Source organism: Anomaloglossus baeobatrachus, chromosome 7 (assembly GCF_048569485.1).
Source record: "Anomaloglossus baeobatrachus isolate aAnoBae1 chromosome 7, aAnoBae1.hap1, whole genome shotgun sequence".
NCBI classification, from domain to species: Eukaryota; Metazoa; Chordata; class Amphibia; order Anura; family Aromobatidae; genus Anomaloglossus; species Anomaloglossus baeobatrachus.
The window spans coordinates 73953420-73971753 of NC_134359.1; the positions used below are offsets into that span (position 1 = coordinate 73953420).

Sequence of the window (18334 nt, forward strand, 5' to 3'; positions counted from 1 at the left end):
GATGGCAGAAAAAACGGACACGTCTCCGTGCAGAACACAGGGACACGCGAGTACGCTGCATGGAGACACGTCAGTGAGAAATCACTGATGTGTGCGCAGACCCATTGATTTTAATGGGTCTGTGTACTGTATGTCTGTGATTCTGGCACGTATAAAAACTGCAACATATGTACCAGAATCACTGACGTGTGAAGGCGGCCTAACTTGCGGGAGTCTCGCATCGCACCACCCGGCACGGCTACCGACTCCTGACAGGAGCGGGTCGGTTGCATGTATCTCTGTACAGCTGAGATGCTCCTGTCTGGAGAGTGTCAGGCCGTGCTGAGTGATGCAATGCAAGACTCGCGCAAGTTACACGTGAGGCACTCACAAGTATGACTCTGGCCTTTAACAGAGCTGATGAATATGCTGGACTACCTGCAGCATGCCAAGTAGTCATCTAATGATAATCTACTGTTGATTAATCAGTAATTTTATCAAAACTACACTGAGCAGCCCAGTAAGTGACACATCGCTGGAATCAGGATCTCTGCCCCTATGTCATGCTGCTCTCAGATTAGGTGTCAAAAAACCTTGTGACAGATTCCCTTTCAATGTGGATCTAATCAAAATTTGCCACACATTTACAGTCATATGAAAAAGTTTGGGCACCCCTATTAATGGTAACCTTTTTTCTTTATAACAATTTGGGTTTTTGCAACAGCTATTTCAGTTTCATATATCTAATAACAGATGGACTCAGTAATATTTCTGGATTGAAATGAGGTTTATTGTACTAACAGAAAATGTGCAATCCGCATTTAAACAAAATTTGACTGGTGCAAAAGTATGGGCACCTCAACATAAAAGTGACATTAATATTTTGTAGATCCTCCTTTTGCAATAATAACAGCCTCTAGTCGCTTCCTGTAGCTTTTGATGACTTCCTGGATCCTGGATGAAGGTATATTTGACCATTCATGTTTACAAAACAATTCTAGTTCAGTTAAGTTTGATGGTCGCCGAGCATGGACAGCCGCTTCAAATCATCCCACAGATTTTCAATGATATTCAGGTCTGGGGACTGGGATGGCCATTCCAGAACATTGTAATTGTTCCTCTGCATAAATGCCTGAGTAGATTTGGAGCAGGGTTTTGGATCATTGTCTTGCTGAAATATCCATCCCCTGCGTAACTTCAACTTCGTCACTGATTCTTGCACATTATTGTCAAGAATCTGCTGATACTGAGTTGAATCCATGTAACCCTTAACTTTAAAAAGATTCCCGATGCCGGCATTGGCCACACAGCCCCAAAGCATGATGGAACCTCCACCAAATTTTACTGTGGGTAGCAAGTGCTTTTCTTGGAATGCCGTGTTTTTTTGCCACCATGCAGAACACCTTTTTGTATGACCAAACAACTCAATCTTTGTTTCATCAGTCCACAGGACCTTCTTCCAAAATGTAACTGGCTTGTCCAAATGTGCTTTTGCATACCTCAGGCGACTCTGTTTGTGGCGTGCTTGCAGAAACGGCTTCTTTCGCATCACTCTCCCATACAGCTTCTCCTTGTGCAACGTGCACTGTATTATTGACCGATGCATAGTGACACCATCTGCAGCTAGATGAAGCTGCAGGTCTTTGGAGGTGGTCTGTGGATTGTCCTTGACTGTTCTCACCATTCTTCTCTGCCCTTCTGATATTTTTCTTGGCCTGCCACTTCTGGGCTTAACAAGAACTGTACCTGTGTTCTTCCATTTCCTTACTATGTTCCTCACAGGGAAAACTGACAGTTTAAATCTCTGAGACAACTTTTTGTATCCTTCCCCTGAACAACTATGTTGAATAATCTTTGTTTTCAGATCATTTGAGAGTTGTTTTGAGGAGCCCATGATGCCACTCTTCATAGGAGATTCAAATAGGAGAACAACTTGCAAGTGGCCACCTAAATACCTTTTCTCATGATTGGATACACCTGCCTATGAAGTTCAAAGCTCAATGAGGTTACAAAACCAATTTAGTGCTTCAGTAAGTCAATAAAAAGTAGTTAGTGTTCAAATCAAGAAATTGATAAGGGTGCCCATACTTTTGCACCGGTCAAATTTTGTTTAAATGCGGATTGCACATTTTCTGTTAGTACAATAACCTCATTTCAATCCAAAAATATTACTCAGTCCATCAGTTATTAGATATATGAAACTGAAATAGCTGTTGCAAAAACCCAAATTGTTATAAAGAAAAAAGGTTAACATTAATAGGGGTGCCCAAACTTTTTCATATGACTGTAACAGGTTAGGCTAGTTTCACACTACGTCTTTTTAACATCCGTTGAAAACGTTTTTTTAGCGGAAGTACGGATCCTGCTTTTACAGCAAATAACGTATGCAAACGCATATGTTATTTTGCAGGATCCTGCACTGGATGTTTAGGGGCAGGCATTGGAGTCATGTGATCGGGAGTGAGGGGAGCTAGACTGGGAGCCGGCTTCTGACAGCTGCAGACGCTGGTAACCAAGGTAAACATCGGCCTTGGATACCCGATATTTATCTTGGTTACGAGTGTCTGCAGCTGCTAGGAGCAGGGCTGTCTGCACGCGTAACCAACGTAAACATCGGGTAACTAAGAGAAGTGGTTACGCGATATTTACCTTGGTTACGAGTGTCCGCAGCTCTCAGGTGGGGGAGAGGGAGGGAGGGAGGAAGGGGGAAAGACAGATAGAGAGAGAGAGGGTGAGGGAGGGAGGAGGAGAGATAGACAGATCACGCGAGACTGGTTCTGGGCATGCTCAGTACTTTCTGGGCATGCTCAGTACAAAAGCAGGATCCTGTCTATCAGCACGCCAGCGTTCACCTGCGTTCGCGTGCGTTATAGTGCGGATCCGGTGACTTGCAGTATTTTGACGCAGCTCAAAAACGCTACAAGTAGCGTTTTTGAAACATGTTAAAAAACTGCAAGTCACTGGATCCTCACTATAACGCACGCAAACGCAGGTGAACGGATGTTAACGCGAGTCCATTGCAAATGCATTGAAATGAAAACGCATTTGCACTGGATCCGTACTTCCGCTAAAATAACGTTTTCAACGGATGTTAAAAAGACGTAGTGTGAAACCAGCCTTACACTGAATGTACAGCATACATCAACATCCTGCCATTGTAACAGTTATGCAGCCTGTGGATGGACTCTGGTACAATTGTATCCTTTCTGCTGCTACTTTATTACACTTCATATTTAACTTCCTTAAATGCAGCTAGAAAAACTGGAGCACAACCGCCATGTGTAAACATATCCTAAACGTTTATTTTACTGTTAAGATGTTGACCCCTTTTTTGCATTTCTTTGTGGCTGCACTTGTGATTTTCACGTTTACAAACAAGATCGCAAAATAATAAGTGGCAACAATTCTGTAACAAGACTACGACCAAACTTTGCTGCTTGCTCTAACTTTCTAATTTGTGGCTAAACTTTATGTTTTGTGTGCAAATCCTTTTTTTGTGTGTGTATAAATCAGACATAAGTTGACCTCGTATGTAAAGATTTTCTCACCTAATTGGGTGTGCAACAGGGCCGGATTTAAGAGGTGGGTGGCCTGGGGCCCATTTTGGAGGGAGGCCCATTTTTCAAGGTGTTGCAATATGTAACACAAAATGAAACGAATGCAAGTTTATTTACAAAAATTATTTACGCAGAGTAATTCAGGTGAAATCATTCATTTTTTAAAATCCAGGCACTTTCCTTGATTTTCGTGCTGCAAAATAACAAATGAGGTCACTAAAGTCCAATTCACGCATTATATCTGACTCGATGCTCATGATAGCCAAATTTACCAGTTGTTCCTGGTTTATGGATGTCCTTAATCGGTTTTCAATTAATTTGAGTTTTGAGAAGGAACGCTCACCACTGCAGTTTGCTACCATCGAAATTAGATATATTCTTAGAGCTATCTCAATTTTTGGGAAAGTGTCCTGCACACCCTTTTCCATGATAAGCTTGTATATGAAAAGTTCAGTGCTGATATCTTTTGGCTCCTCATCTGTAAATAAATTGGCAAATGTTACAAACTGACACAGTTCATCGATAAATGTAATGTCCAAGTCATCTGAATAAGACCTGACGAGTTGCTCTGCTGTGGCCTTAAGCTCGTCTGAAGACAGTTCTTTCAGATGGTTAAAAAAGCTAAATTTGCTTGATTTATCTTTATATGCTTGAAGACGTTGGTCAAGAGAGGCGATAAACTGATCAATGATAGGCAAGAAAGTTTCTGTTCTGTATTTTTCAGAAGGGCTGAGTTGTACTTCTTCCGTATGACCATAATCCAACGGATTGAGACACACGTTTCGGAGCCTGTGTCGAGTTATCGTCTGAACATACTCAGATGAACCAGACAGCTCTTCGCCTTACTTCTCATAAATGTTGAAGGAGTCACGCCTTGATGCAACATAGTTTTTTAAGCTGGTCAGTGACGCCACAGCAGTGTTTAGATCCAGTTTTGTGTGTTGCAGATTTTCCCCCATCCTTGCATGTTTTCCCCCATCCTTGCATGTTTTCCCCCATCCATCTTTGCATGTTTTCCCCCATCCATCTTTGCATATTTTCCCCCATCCATCCTTGCATGTTTTCCCCCATGCTGCCATGTTTCCCCCATCCTGCCATGTTTCCCCCATTCTGCAATGTTTCCACCATCCTGCCATGTTTCCCCCATCCTGCCATGTTTCCCCCATTCTGCAATGTTTCCACCATCCTGCCATGGTTTCCACCATCCTTGCATGTTTTTTTTCCCCATCCTTGCATGTTTTCCCCATCCTTGCATGTTTTCCCCATCCTTGCATGTTTTCCCCATCCTTGCATGTTTTCCCCATCCTTGCATATTTTCCCCATCCTTGCATGTTTTCCCCATCCTTCCATGTTTTCCCCGATCCTGTCATGTTTTCTTCCATCCTGCCATATTTTCCCCATCCATCCTTGTATGCTTTCCCCATGCTGCCATGTTTCCCCCATCCTGCCATATTTTCCCCCATCCTTGCATGTTTGTCCCCATCCTTCCATGCTTCCCCCATCCTTCCATGTTTCGACTATCCTTTCATGTTTTCCCCCATGGTGCCATGTTTTCCCCCATACTGCCATGTTTCCTCTCCACCTTGACACAGCCGCTGCCGCACACAGTTTAAAAAAAAAAATTCTCACCTTCCAGCACCCGCTCAACCACTAAGTGTCGCTGGGTTGGGTCCTCAGTTCTCGCACTGCCACTGGTCGTCATACGCTGGCGCCGCTTACTGACGCTCCCGCCGTCTCCTAAGCAACAGGCCTGCGACTTAGGAGAGGAGAAGTGTCGGAGCAAGGAGAAATGTCTCCTCTGACTGTTTTCCAATACAACTTTGAACTACTGGCGCGATCACACCGGCAGTTCAAAGTAGCTGAATGAGGCGACAGCGCGCGCGCCGCCAGAAAGGGCTCTGCGTGCCCTAATAGGTTCGCCATCACTGGCCTAGAAACTTCTGTTGGGATCGGAGAAGGCTGCCTCATGCCATAAGCTAAGCATTAGGTACAGGTACTTAAGAAGTCTGGCTATCCAGGTCAGTGGATGCTGACACAGGTGCCATGACTCTGCGGCAGCCACTGAGATGTAGGACCATAGCCAGGTCCCTACACTTTCAATAGTTTCTCTTTTGTTAAATGTTCCTTATCATTAGAAACAGTTCACAGCAAAGAGATGTGTATTTTACATGTTTTGAGATATTTATCCCTATATTGGTGGGAGGCCCCCACTTGATGGGTGGACCAGGGCTTGGGCCCCTTGAGCCCCCCTAAATCCGAGCCTGGCGTGCAACATACATGACAAGGGATTTCCTATGGAATATTTTCCAGCCTTCTTTTTATCTAACCTTGAACAACCTTCAAATTACACATCTTTATATCTAAGGTCACTTTGAGACTCTGCATTTTAAATAGTAATGATTTTGCTTTCGTAGAAAACTCAGATTAGACTTGATATTTTATTTTCTCTGTTATGCTTTTTATGTTTTAATTTGCTTTATTGCATGTACAGGCATCAATGAGCAGAGTAAATCTTTAATTTATGCTGATGACAAACAGCAAACAGTTATTGAGAGAACTGAACTGCTTAAGAAACCAAGACGAAAAGACACTCCATACCATCTTGACTTGCCATTATTTCCAGGTAGGGGCTATAAACTAGTGGGAAATTAGACGGTCAATGTCATTTCAACAAACTTTGCATAAATCAATAGAACACATGAATTTAAAGGGAACCAAACATCAGGATTTTGGTATATAGGGTAAAGCCAGTGCAGTACTGGCACTATCAGGCACAGGCTGTACATACCATTAGTGGGTAGCTCGGATGTTTAGGCTGTGAAATCCAAGTTTATGTAGTTTGAAAATTCATCCACTTTTTGACTGACGTGTGCAACTCTCCAGATAATATCCGGACGGGTTATGCACATGATTCCCGCCTCTGTTCCTCCCTCTCTCTGGTTCTATGCAAATTTCTATTCTTCAGATACACGGCGTCGAAGTTGGTGCCTGCGCATAGCGCTTATCTCTGCCGCCATGTTTATGAAGTCCGCATACAGTGTTTGGTGTCTGAGAGGGCGGCGCATGCGCCCTCGCTTCTTCATATCTCGTTGTGACAGCGGGAGCGCGCGCGGTGTCACAACTGGACTGGTGAACAGCTGATCTTACCGATTAGCTGCAGCAGACGATATCGTAGCAGACGTCTGCTGCAGCTAATCGGTAAGATCAGCTGTTCTCCAGTCCTGTTGTGACTACGGGAGCGCGCGCAGTCACAACGAGATCTGAAGAAGCGAGGGCGCATGCGCCGCCCTCTCAGACACCAAACACTGTATGCGGGCTTCAAAAACATGGCGCCGAAGATAAGCGCTATGCGCAGGCACCAACTCCGATGCCGTGTAACTGAAGATTAGAAATTTGCATACAGCCAGAGAAACGGAAGAAAGGCTGCGGGGGCAGGAATCATGTGCATAACCCGCCGGATATTATCTGGAGAAGTGCACACGTCAGTCAAAAAGTGGATGAATTTTCAAACTTCATAAACATGGATTTTACAGCCTAAACATCCGAGCTGCCCACTAATGGTATGTACAGCCTGTGCCTGATAGTGCCAGTACTGCACTGGCTGCACCTTATAGACCAAAATCCTAATGTTTGGTTCCCTTTAAGGAACTTTATAATATATCTTATCAGAGAAATATGCTTTATTTTTCTCCATTTGTGAGACATTTCCTCTCCTCGCTACTTCCTTCTGAGCTCATCATTCACATTTAAAAAAAAAAATCACTTGCAAAACTGTTAAAATATGACTACCAAAACAGGACAGATTGCATCTGCTTATTAAGAAAGAAGGGGAGGAAAAGGAGGAGAAGGGCAGGAACTCAAACACCAGCTCAAGTTTAGTTTTTAGGCTGGAGCCACACGGGGATTACTGCGATCCCCTTGCATGAGACTCGGCTCGTGCTGGCAGTACAGCAGAGCCGAGTCTCATGCTTGTGTCCTTGCAACTGAGGTCCGTTCGTGCGAGCAGACCTCAGCTGCAGGGGGCGGGCCGGCACTCAGGAGGGGAGGGAGGGATTTCTCTCCCTCTCGCCTGTGTAGCCGGCTATAGACATTCTCGCATTGCACTGGCAGTACAGTGGTGTACCGCGAGTGCAGTGCGATTTTTCTCTCGCCCCATTCACTTGAATGGGTGCGAGAGAAAGAGTCTCGGATTACAATTGCAGCATGCTGCGATTGTTTTCTCAGTCCGATTAGGGCTGAGAAAATAATCGCCCATGTGTGCTGACACACAGGCTAGAATTGGTCCGAGGGGAATGCGATGTTTTATCGCACTCCACTCGCACCGATTTTCTCGCCGTGTGGCTTAGCCCTTAGTGTTTATCTCACCCAAGAGCTGGATTCACAGATACATTGCTCAGTACTGCTCTAAACGTGCTAAATAAGGACAGGTCAGTAAGAATTCATCATGTCTCTCTATAGGGGAGACACCATTGCAGCTAGTTTCCACCCTCTAGCTCAGAGACAACTAAAAATTAGAGATAGAGGCTTTGGAGGGGAAAGCTGAAGAAAAATAGAGCATACAAGCCAGATAATGGATAGAAATGGTGCTATTCTTCATCTGCTTGTTTTGCAAAAGTCACCTGAAATTATAGGTATATCTCAAGTATTTTAAAACCGCTCACAAATTTAAGAATTAAAGAGGTTATTCTCATCTCCACTATCCTATCCCAATATGTAGTAGGTGTAATAATAAAAATATTAGCAAATACCTTCAATTAGAAATATAATATAATTCTTATGAAAAGCTATATCACTTACCTCATGTGTAGGGCATTGCAGCAACTTAGGTATCCAAGGTTACAGCCACTCATATAGGGACAGTTAGTGGCTAGTGGTTTTAAACATGGATACCTAAGCTACTGCAATGCCCTGCACATAAGGTAAGTGACATAACTTATCAGGAAAACTAGACTACATTTCTAATTGGAGGTATTTGCTAATATTATTATTATTACACCTACTACTTATTGGGATGGGTTCTTGGGGATCGGAATACCCCTTTAAATCTGAATTCTGTGAACGGTTTTGAAATACCGTACTTGAGATGTACCTATAATTTCGGTTATATTAAGATTAGCACCATCTCTATCCATTATCTAGCTTGTATCCTCTATTGTTCTTCAGCTTTCCCCTCCACAGCCTCTATCTCTAATTTTCAGTTGTCTCTTAGGCTAAGTTCACACTTCGTTGTTTTGTATCAGTCACAATCCGTCGCCTTGAGGAATTACAGTATCCTGCAAAATATTTTGCAGGATTCCAGTTTTTCCCCATAGACTTCTATTGGCGACGGATTGTGACTGATGATGCTGAGTTGCATCCGCTGCGTCGCGGTCAGTCGTTTTTTGACTGACCGCCGGGCGGGAGCAACGCAGCATTTAACGTTTTTTTGTGCAGTGGAATCCGTTGGGTTTCGCTGCGCATGAGCTCTCTGGCTCCCCGCACAGGTAACCAGGATAAACATCGGGTTACTAAGCAACGTGCTTTGGTTAGTTACCCGGTATTTACACTGGTTACGGGTGCAGGGAGCCAGCGCTGAGCGGTGTATGCTGGTAACCAAGATAAATATCGGGTAACCAAGCAAAAAGTGCTTTGCTTTTACCCGATATTTACCCTGGCTGTGCACGGAGCCAGACACTTCACCGCTCGGCTCCGCCTCCTCCCGCACTCAGCATGTATATACACACACACACACACACTCACACTCACTTGTCCTGCAGTCTCCGCGGCACTGATGTCCTCAGTGCCATGGCCCCGCTCGGCTCCACCCACCCCGAAGTCCGCCCCCCAAACTCCGCCCCCCGCACACAACGGAATCCGACAAAGAATTCTGTTCTTTGTCATCCGTTGTTATCCGTTGTACAGCACATCAGTCACATGCGTCAAGCGACGCATGTGACTGATGCAAAACAACGGAAATGTGAACTTAGCCTTCGCTAGAGGGTGAAAACTAGCTGCAATGATGTCTCCCATTCACACAGACATGAGGAATTCCTGCTGACCTGTCCTTTTTTTAGCACATGTTCAGAAGCAGTACTGAGCAATGTATGTGTGAATCCAGCTCTGGGGTGAGATAAATACTAAAAACAAAACTTCGGCTGGCATTTGAGTTTCTGCGTTGCTTCTTCTCCTAATATTCTTGTTATTACACAGACTACATATTGGGATGGGATCTTGGAGATGAGAATACCCCTTTACCTTTGTTTTCCTGTGCAGCTGTTCTATACTTTTTATAGAAACTCTTGCAACGGATTAGCTTTTTTTTAACTGTCATGAACATAATGGATTTTTAAATGTTTCTCCCATAAATCACTTAATTGGAATATTATTTTGCTATTATTTTGCTTGACGATCATGTTTACAAGGAGCAGAAAATTTCCCAACATTTCTGAAGCTAAAAGTCTTTTCATACACCTCCTATACAGTCACAGATTTATTTTTACAACAAATCTTCTTGTGAATATACCAATAATGGTTTTCATAAATACTGTATTTGGATTATAAGATGCACTTTTGCTCAGAAAAATTTGGGAGGAAAATGAGAGGTGCATCTTAAAACCCGAATGTAGCTTACCGGGGGTGGTGCTCCAGAAGGCATTAAATCCTGAAGTGCTCAAAGCAGTGGTAATATAACAGCTGACGCCCGGCAGAACAAAGCTCCTCAATAGAAGCCAGGTTGCTTGTTGGACTCAGAAGTGTGCACAGAGTCCAACATCGTAGAAGCAAACTGTAAAGGGGGCTTTACACGCTACGATATCGTTAATGTTTTATCGTCAGGGTTACGTCGTTAGTGACGCACATCCGGCGTCATTAACGGTATCGCAGCGTGTAACACTTACCAGCGACCTTAAACGTCCTCCAAAGTGTTGAAAATCATTCACCATGGAGAGGTCGTCCTAAAACCAAAAATTGTTAATGGTTGTTTTTAGACGTTGTTCCTCGTCCCTGCGGCAGAACATATCGCTGTGTGTGACACCGCAGGAGGGAGGAACCTCACCTTACCTGCGTCCCGCCTGCAATGAGGAAGGAAGGAGGTGGGTGGGCTGTTCGTCCCGCTCATCTCCGCCCCTCCGCTTTTATTGACCGGCCGCTTAGTGACGTCGCGGTGACGTTGCCGTGGCGCCGAACGCACCATCCCCTAGAGGGAGGGATTGTTTGGCAGTCCCAGCGACGCCGCCGACCAGGTAAGTGCGTGTGACGCTGCCATAGGGATAATGTTCGCTGCGGCAGCGATCACACGATCACGATATCGCATGCACGATGGGGCGGGTGCTTTTGCGTACGATATCGCTAGCAATTGCTAGAAATATCGTACCGTGTAAAGCCCGCTTTAGTGTCGATCTGGGCAGCGTATGACAGTTTGTTTGTCAGACTCCGTGTGGACAGAGCTGACATGGTAGTAGCGATCCGCAAACTAAGATCTAGACCGCGCATAGCAAAAAGCCACTTGTGAGTCACACAAAGCACCGCATCACCCGGAGAGTCTGAAGAGCGGTGACGTCACTGATAGAAGGAGAAGAACGGCTCTGGACAGCAGCGGTGTGTATGTCTATACACTAACGCTACACTACCTACATTTATACACACACATTTAATAAATGAAAAAATTAATGGAAGGACTTATTTAAATAGTCTAATATGAAAAAAAACGTGGAAAACATGTTATAGACTAATGTAGAACAAAGAAAATATGCTCTTTATATAGTAGAAATTAATTGCCTGGTGACAAGAACTCTAGATAATTAGGAACAATGGAGGTTTGACAAGACGTATTAAACAAGTCCGAACAGTCATGCTACAAGCCAAAAATGCCCTAGAAACAGAGACCAGCGATAGCCATCATGTACATATAAAAGTTATAAATCTGACAGATCTTACAGGACACAGTGACCCCTTGTTCTCGCCAATAACATTAAGTAAATGCAGTATGTGGAATACACAAAGAGGACAAACAATAAAAGGACTTTTAAATCCACTGTGACATCGAGGCTCAAAGCAACACACGATTGTAATGCGGGAAAAAAATAATTAGATTCGCATTTGGTCCATGTAGGGGAAGATGATAAAAGGGGCACATTGTCGCTCAATAAAGATTTTATTAGATGCTGTAAAATTGTTTGGATTATTGGAAAATGTAGCCTTCTACCAATCCCGTAATGTCATTGAAGGATTAAGAGATTTCAGGATTACTCCTATTTAGTTGCATGATAGGGTGACCATGCCCTTAATATCCTCCCAATCTAAGGAGGAATACAAATAGCTGGGCTCCCTTAGAGACCATGCTGAAGCCCTGTGTGAAAGTTGCACATGAGCAATGTGTATCATTCCATCACAGAGAAAACCCAAGGTTGAAAACTGAGTAAACGATGGAGTAGAGTTGAGCTAAAGGACTCAAACCACTCAGGTTCGGCATCCAGTTGGGTCCTCTGTGGCCAGATCAGGGCAATGTTCACTTCTGCATCGTCAGTCCTCTGACTGGCATCCTGGGAACCTCTGCTGCTTACTAGGCCCCCCATTATGTCATGGCATTGGTGGAGTCTAGTAGAGGCAGAGCATTGGTGATGCCAAAATGAACATTACCCTGGTCCAGCTTCTACGCAAGACTAAAGCCTATGCAGCAGAACCAGGGTTGTGCAAATTTTTTTGCTCTTCTCTAGATCTTTCATGGGCTAGATTACCAAGAATTCTGAGGTGGATGTTTTCGCTACCCTAGTTCAATGATGTTACCATTCGTCTCTTTACTACCAAAAAATATTGACCATATTGTTTTAAGATTATGGATTTTTTAGCATGAGTAATATTGCCCAACAATTCACGAATCATTCACCAGCCATAATATCCTGTTTTTCCTGTAATGCGCGGTATGTTCTACATGATCCCATATACTATTTATGTGACTTGTATATATTGAATTACATAATATATGGCACAAGACCTAAGTGCTTAAATTAAGTACAATGAAAGAGAACTGACAAGAAGGAGGAAGGAGTAGAGATGAGGGGACCCGTGGAAGTTCGGTTCGGGGGTTTCAGATGAACTTTAGATAAAGTTTGATTTGGGACACAGATTTGACCTGAATGGCAATGGAAGTCACTAATTGGGGAGTTCGGGTCTCCGCCCACATGCAGCCAGCCGTAAACAGGACACTTCCAAGGGGGTGGGTGGAATTTTTTCTTTTTTTTTGTTTGGTGCACACTACATCCGATCACGCTGTTGTTAACCCCAGTGAGAGCCAATCAGACACTGCAAGCGGCTCGCACTGGGCTGAGCACCGAGCGTACCCGAGCACAGCGATGCTCGCATGAGTGATTTGCATACGTAAAGCACTCCATCTCTGATTTTTTTGTAAAGTCTGTTTGGTATGAACACCGAACCTTGGGTTCACTCATCTCTAGCCAGGAGAACTTAACTGCGCACTTGTTTGGTTGGTTGGCTGTATAGATATAGCTTGCTCTAAAGTAAGGATTCTGGAGCTACCAAGGGGTGAATAATACAGCACACAAATACTGTAGACATTTTCTCAATTTAGGCCAGCAGAACACTTAAGACCCTGTCACACACAGAGATAAATCTTTGGCAGATCTGTGGTTGCAGTGAAATCATGGACACATTGTTCCATTTCTACACAGCCACAAACCTGGCACTGATTGTCCACAATTTCACTGCAACCACAGATCTGCCGCAGATTTATCTCTGTGTGTGACAGGGCCTTTACAGAAAAAAATGGATGGTTGCTTCCATCCTTGCTCCATTTTGAGCCACATTGGTTTCCTCTATGAATCTTAACAAAAACCATAGCTTTTACGGAGAAATCATCAGTAACCACTTAATTAATTTCTTATTGCATCAGTCAACAAGAAGTACTGTCAGCCAAGAAATTATATATTGGTAGTAGTAATATATTATAAGGTCAAGGTGAGAGATCCACATTTACCAAGCTGTTTACACCCTTTTTTCATAAATTGCCTCCAAATATGTTGCAAATACTGAAGTTCTAAATTTACTAATGTCCCCTTTAGTTGAGCCAATCCAGACAATCAACCAACAATTGCTGGTCAGTAGAGTCATGGCGGTGGTCTGGATGAGAGAGGAATTACCGCTTTTTACCTGGTGCCATCCGCGGCTCTTCTCCTAATCAACACAAGAGTCATGAACGTTGCCAGGTGAGAAGCGGTACCCCCTATCCCGTCCAGTGGCCGTACACCAGTGTTTTGGACATTGGAATGGGATGTACGAATCATTTCACACCAACTGTAGCTATCGGCTTTATATACTGGCCAAGGAACATGCTCGTAATGGTGGTAGAAGATCATGTTGTTGGCAGCACATCACAGTTTACACAGCGATGTACTGCCGATAACAATGATTTTTTACACTGTCATTAAAATCACTGCACCCGACAAACGTGCATTTTGTCTGGTATTTGCCAGCTTGTTTAGCCAGGTCAAGAACCAGCATTCCTATGGACATTTGGTTATAGATCATTGGCTTGTTTAAATGGTCATCATGTGAACAAATAATGGTTATTTTAGGTGGAGGACCAAAATCCAGAAATTACATGTGGAACCAAATCATATTTATGGCACCAAGGCTTTTGGATATTGGTAGTTTTAGTTGACGTTTACAATGTGTTTGTCAGGCAAGGACTTGCAGAAGGTCTGGCACACGGCTAGACACACAACAAACAGGGTTTTTCACCACGAGAAACAAGGGGCACTTTAATAACGGTACTCACTAGCACTAGTGAGGGGGAAGATGAATACCTCTGCCACGTACCTGCAACTGTACCCTGCACTCCCAACCAGTCCCTATACAGGTTCCTCACCTGTCACCGAGCAGGAGCCTGAAGCTCTGAGAGACCCTACAATAGTCCTGGCTAGTGATTGGGAAGGTAAGGATCACTAGTCCCAAAACAACACACCAGGGAAGGAAGATTAACAGGGGGAACAGCAAAAGGATAAGCCCAGCTTCACGGCTGCAGTTAGACACCAGGACTTCAGCCTTCACATCTACACTGCAACAAAGGCTCAGCAGCTCCTTTCACCTTCAGTCCAAGATTCAGGCTCGAATCAGAATAACTGGCACCCTCTTCTGGGAGATGGGACCATATATAGGGGAGGGGAGTGGTCACCAACTGGAAACACTTGAGGCCTGGAGTCAGAGGCTGCTAGAAAGCAAAACTGACATTAACCCTTTCAGCTCTAAATGAGGGGGAATACATTTAATGTGAGGGGTCTCAGATGGCAAAGAGAGACTTTGGGCCAGATCCTCTCATAAGTCTCTTGTAACAGAGAGACGGTCGTGACAGTGTTACTCTACCGTGCATTATGCCTGGATGTTTGGTAACCGGTAAAATAATGCAAACTAAATATTATACAGCTCCCTTTATGGAGTAAGCATTGGAAGACTGGTGACACCATCCACCATTTTCTTCTCGCCCACTCATCACTAGACCACCAGGTCGTGAGACATTTTCCTGGCCTCGGTAAGCACTTTTTGTTATAGTGGAAAACCCAATGATTTATATTTTGCTGCCCCTTTGATTTCATATTGAGAAACCCCCTGCAGTATTTTATATCAGTAATTTGTGAGGGTCAGATTGACTTTACAAGAAACGCATTGATTTTTATAAGACAGGGGCCGACAGTCAGTCTGGTCATAAAGACAATATAATGTGATCTATATCTTTTCATTTACAGGGGTTACACAGATGAAAAAACAGGAAGGATCTGCTTTTCTCGAGGAAGAAGAAGACGACGCTGAGGATGAAGAGTGTGATCACTGAATATATATTACGACCATTTTTTATTAGAACTGCAAATGATTTTGTCATCATCAGATAACATTTTGGGACATTTTGTCTCAGAATTATAGCGGGTGGTTTTTATAAGAGAGATTTCTTCCATGGACTGTGGAGCATCGATACACGACTTCATCAATATCAGATACAGAATGAGCTCATATATGAGGTCACATCCTCCAGATTTTCTCTACTATTGGATTTACTTTATGATTCCTACTAAGCGGCTAACAAATGTGTGCAGTGAGAAGACAATCATCTGTAAATAGGAGAAAATAATAACCAATGTATAAATAAAGATTTAGAGAAAACTAATATTAAGTTGTTTTTATGATTTGAAAAGCGGATCTCCGTTTTACAGACGTGTACACACCCTACTTGTTCTTTGTACATTTATTGTCAGATGCACTGAGTCTTTTCCCACAATATGCCTACATTATAAAGTTTTAAGGCCGCTTTACACGCTGCGATCTCGCTAGCGAGATTGCTAGCGTGCGTACCCGCCCCCATCGGTTGTGCATCACGGGCAAATCGCTGCCCGTGGCACACAACATCACGCGGACCCGTCACACTACTTACCTGTCTAGCGACGTCGCTGTGACCGGCGAACCACCTCCTTTCTAAGGTGGCGGTTCGTTCGACATCACAACGATGTCACTAAGAGGGCGCCCAATCGAAGCGGAGGGGCGGAGATGAGCGTCCGTAATATCCCACCCACCTCCTTCCTTCCTCATTGCCGGCGGCCGCAGGTAAGGTGAGGTTCCTCATTCCTGTGGTGTCACACATTGCGATGTGTGCTGCCGCAGGAACGACGAACAACATCGTACCTGCAGCAGCAATGATAATTGGGAATAGGGGGGCATGTCAACGATTAGCGATTTTGCACATGTTTGCGATGATTTTCGATCGCACGTAGATGTCACGCGCAACGATATCGCTAACGCGGCCAGATGTGCGTCACGTATTCCTTGATCCCAACGACATTGCTTTAGCGATGTCGCAGCGTGTAAAGCGGCCTTTAGTCACCGCTAGGAGGAGCATACTAATTAGGGATTTCTTGCTAGGCTATATAAATCTATACAAAGTGTGCGCCTCCTAGTGGTGGCTACAGGCTGGCAAAATCTAACTTTTTTATTGTTTACTATTATGGGTCTGATTTTGTTTTTCCATTTCAGTAATTATGACATTCTTCTCCCCTGAAACAGGGAACCAAAAGATATTCAGATCCTTTATCATTGGAATACGGGATAAATTAATGATGACTTGCGGACAGCCCCATATACAATGAATGGAGCAGAAATCGAGCATAGGAACCTCTGCTATATTCAAGATGGAGCTTGGCAGAGCCTGGTTCCATAGTAATCAGTAAATTATTTCCCATCCATTGGAGATAACTTACAATCTTGGGAATAAGCCTATACAGAGGTAGTTCACTACTCGGTCAACCTCCTCTCAATCACTATAGTTACCCCATGTAAATAATAACAGCTATACTATGTCGTCATCGGGTGTCCTGGGGCTTGTGTGCCATTATGTGTCAGGAGCCCTGCAGGCAAACAACACCCACATCAGAGATAAGCAATAGTTATCACTTCTTCTGGATGTCCGTTTCATATGAAAGAATGATGTGGCTGCTGGGTTCGTTTGAAATAATGTCACATGAGCCCCAGGAGAGCAGGCAGGTGTGGAAATTTCTGTAATGGTGCCTGCACTGAAAGTGGGAATACCTGTTATTATATTGAGAAGAGGTTGTTCAAGTAGTGGACAACCCCTTCTCAATCACCATAATTGCCCCATTTAATGTAAGAACAGGTATTCCCACTTCTAGCATGGGCACCATTACAGCAATTTCCCCACCCTGCTCTCCTGGGGCTCATGTGACATTATGTCACTCGACCCCTGCAGCCACTTCCCTCTTACATTCTTTTCAGATGAAACTGACACTTAGAAGAAATGAGAACTATTGCTTTTCTCTTTCTTCCTCCAAATGTCCGTAACCTCCAAAGAAAGTGAGAAAAAAGTGTATTTTGTTTGCCTGCAGGGCTCGTGGCACATAATGTCACACAAGCCCCAGGACACCCGATCACGACATAGTATAGCTGTTATTATTTTACATGGGGTAAATATAGTGATTGAGAAGGGGTTGTACGAGTAGTGAACATCCCCTTTACAGGCTTATTCCCAAGATTGTAAGTTATCTCCAATGGATGGGAAATAATTTACTGATCACTATAGAACCAGGCTCTGCCGAGCTCCATCTTGAACATAGCGGAGGTTCCTATGCTCGACTTCTGCTCCATTTATTGTATATGGGAATGACAAAATAATTGAGGGCTGTCCGCTAGTGATCATTAATTTATTCCATATTCTAATGATAAAGGATCTGGATATCTTTGGGTTCCCAGTTTCAGGGGAGCAGAATATTAATTGCTGAAATGGAAAAACAAAATCAGATCTGTACTAATATATTATAAAATGAATTGGCACAAAATTTAGGCCGAGGAGTAACTAGTATTTAGGCTTTCCAGCACCCAGGTCAAGAATTCAGATTGGCACCCCCTCTCCTCCCACCACCAAGTGGTTTGGGTGGGCATGATGTGACCCATCATTCATATGTGATTTGCACACTTACAGTCACGTGATGACGAATCTGTTCTTACTAATTTCTCATTGTCCAATGAGAAACATAGGAAGAAAATCTAGTTGTCACATGCAAGTATGAAAATCACATATGAGTGGATTGGCCATGTAATTACTGTTGGAACCAGCGAGCAGAGCTGAATCCTGACTGTGAGTATATTACACACTTTTAGAACTGGGGATAATACACTGCTTAATTTTATAAGATGAAAGTCTGCAGACACTCTAGGTGCAGGAAGGCTAATATCCAGGGTGAGGGCTAGACAGGAAAAGTACCCAACAGAACAGCGGCAGCAGAACAGTATTGTCTAGCCATGTCTGT

At 43.8% G+C, this 18334-nt stretch overlaps 1 protein-coding gene across 2 annotated transcripts in view; it reads left to right on the top strand.

Moving 5' to 3' along the window:
- PPP1R1C (protein phosphatase 1 regulatory inhibitor subunit 1C) overlaps positions 1 to 15687 on the top strand; it is an 87417-nt gene extending 71730 nt beyond the window's left edge. For both annotated transcript variants that reach the window (XM_075317413.1, XM_075317415.1), the window contains exons 5-6: positions 6028 to 6159; positions 15272 to 15687. In XM_075317413.1, coding sequence (XP_075173528.1) covers positions 6028 to 6159; positions 15272 to 15357 — 218 coding nt within the window. In that variant the 3' untranslated portion in view covers positions 15358 to 15687. The remainder of the gene's footprint in view (positions 1 to 6027; positions 6160 to 15271) is intronic.
- The last annotated feature ends 2647 nt before the right edge of the window (positions 15688 to 18334 follow it).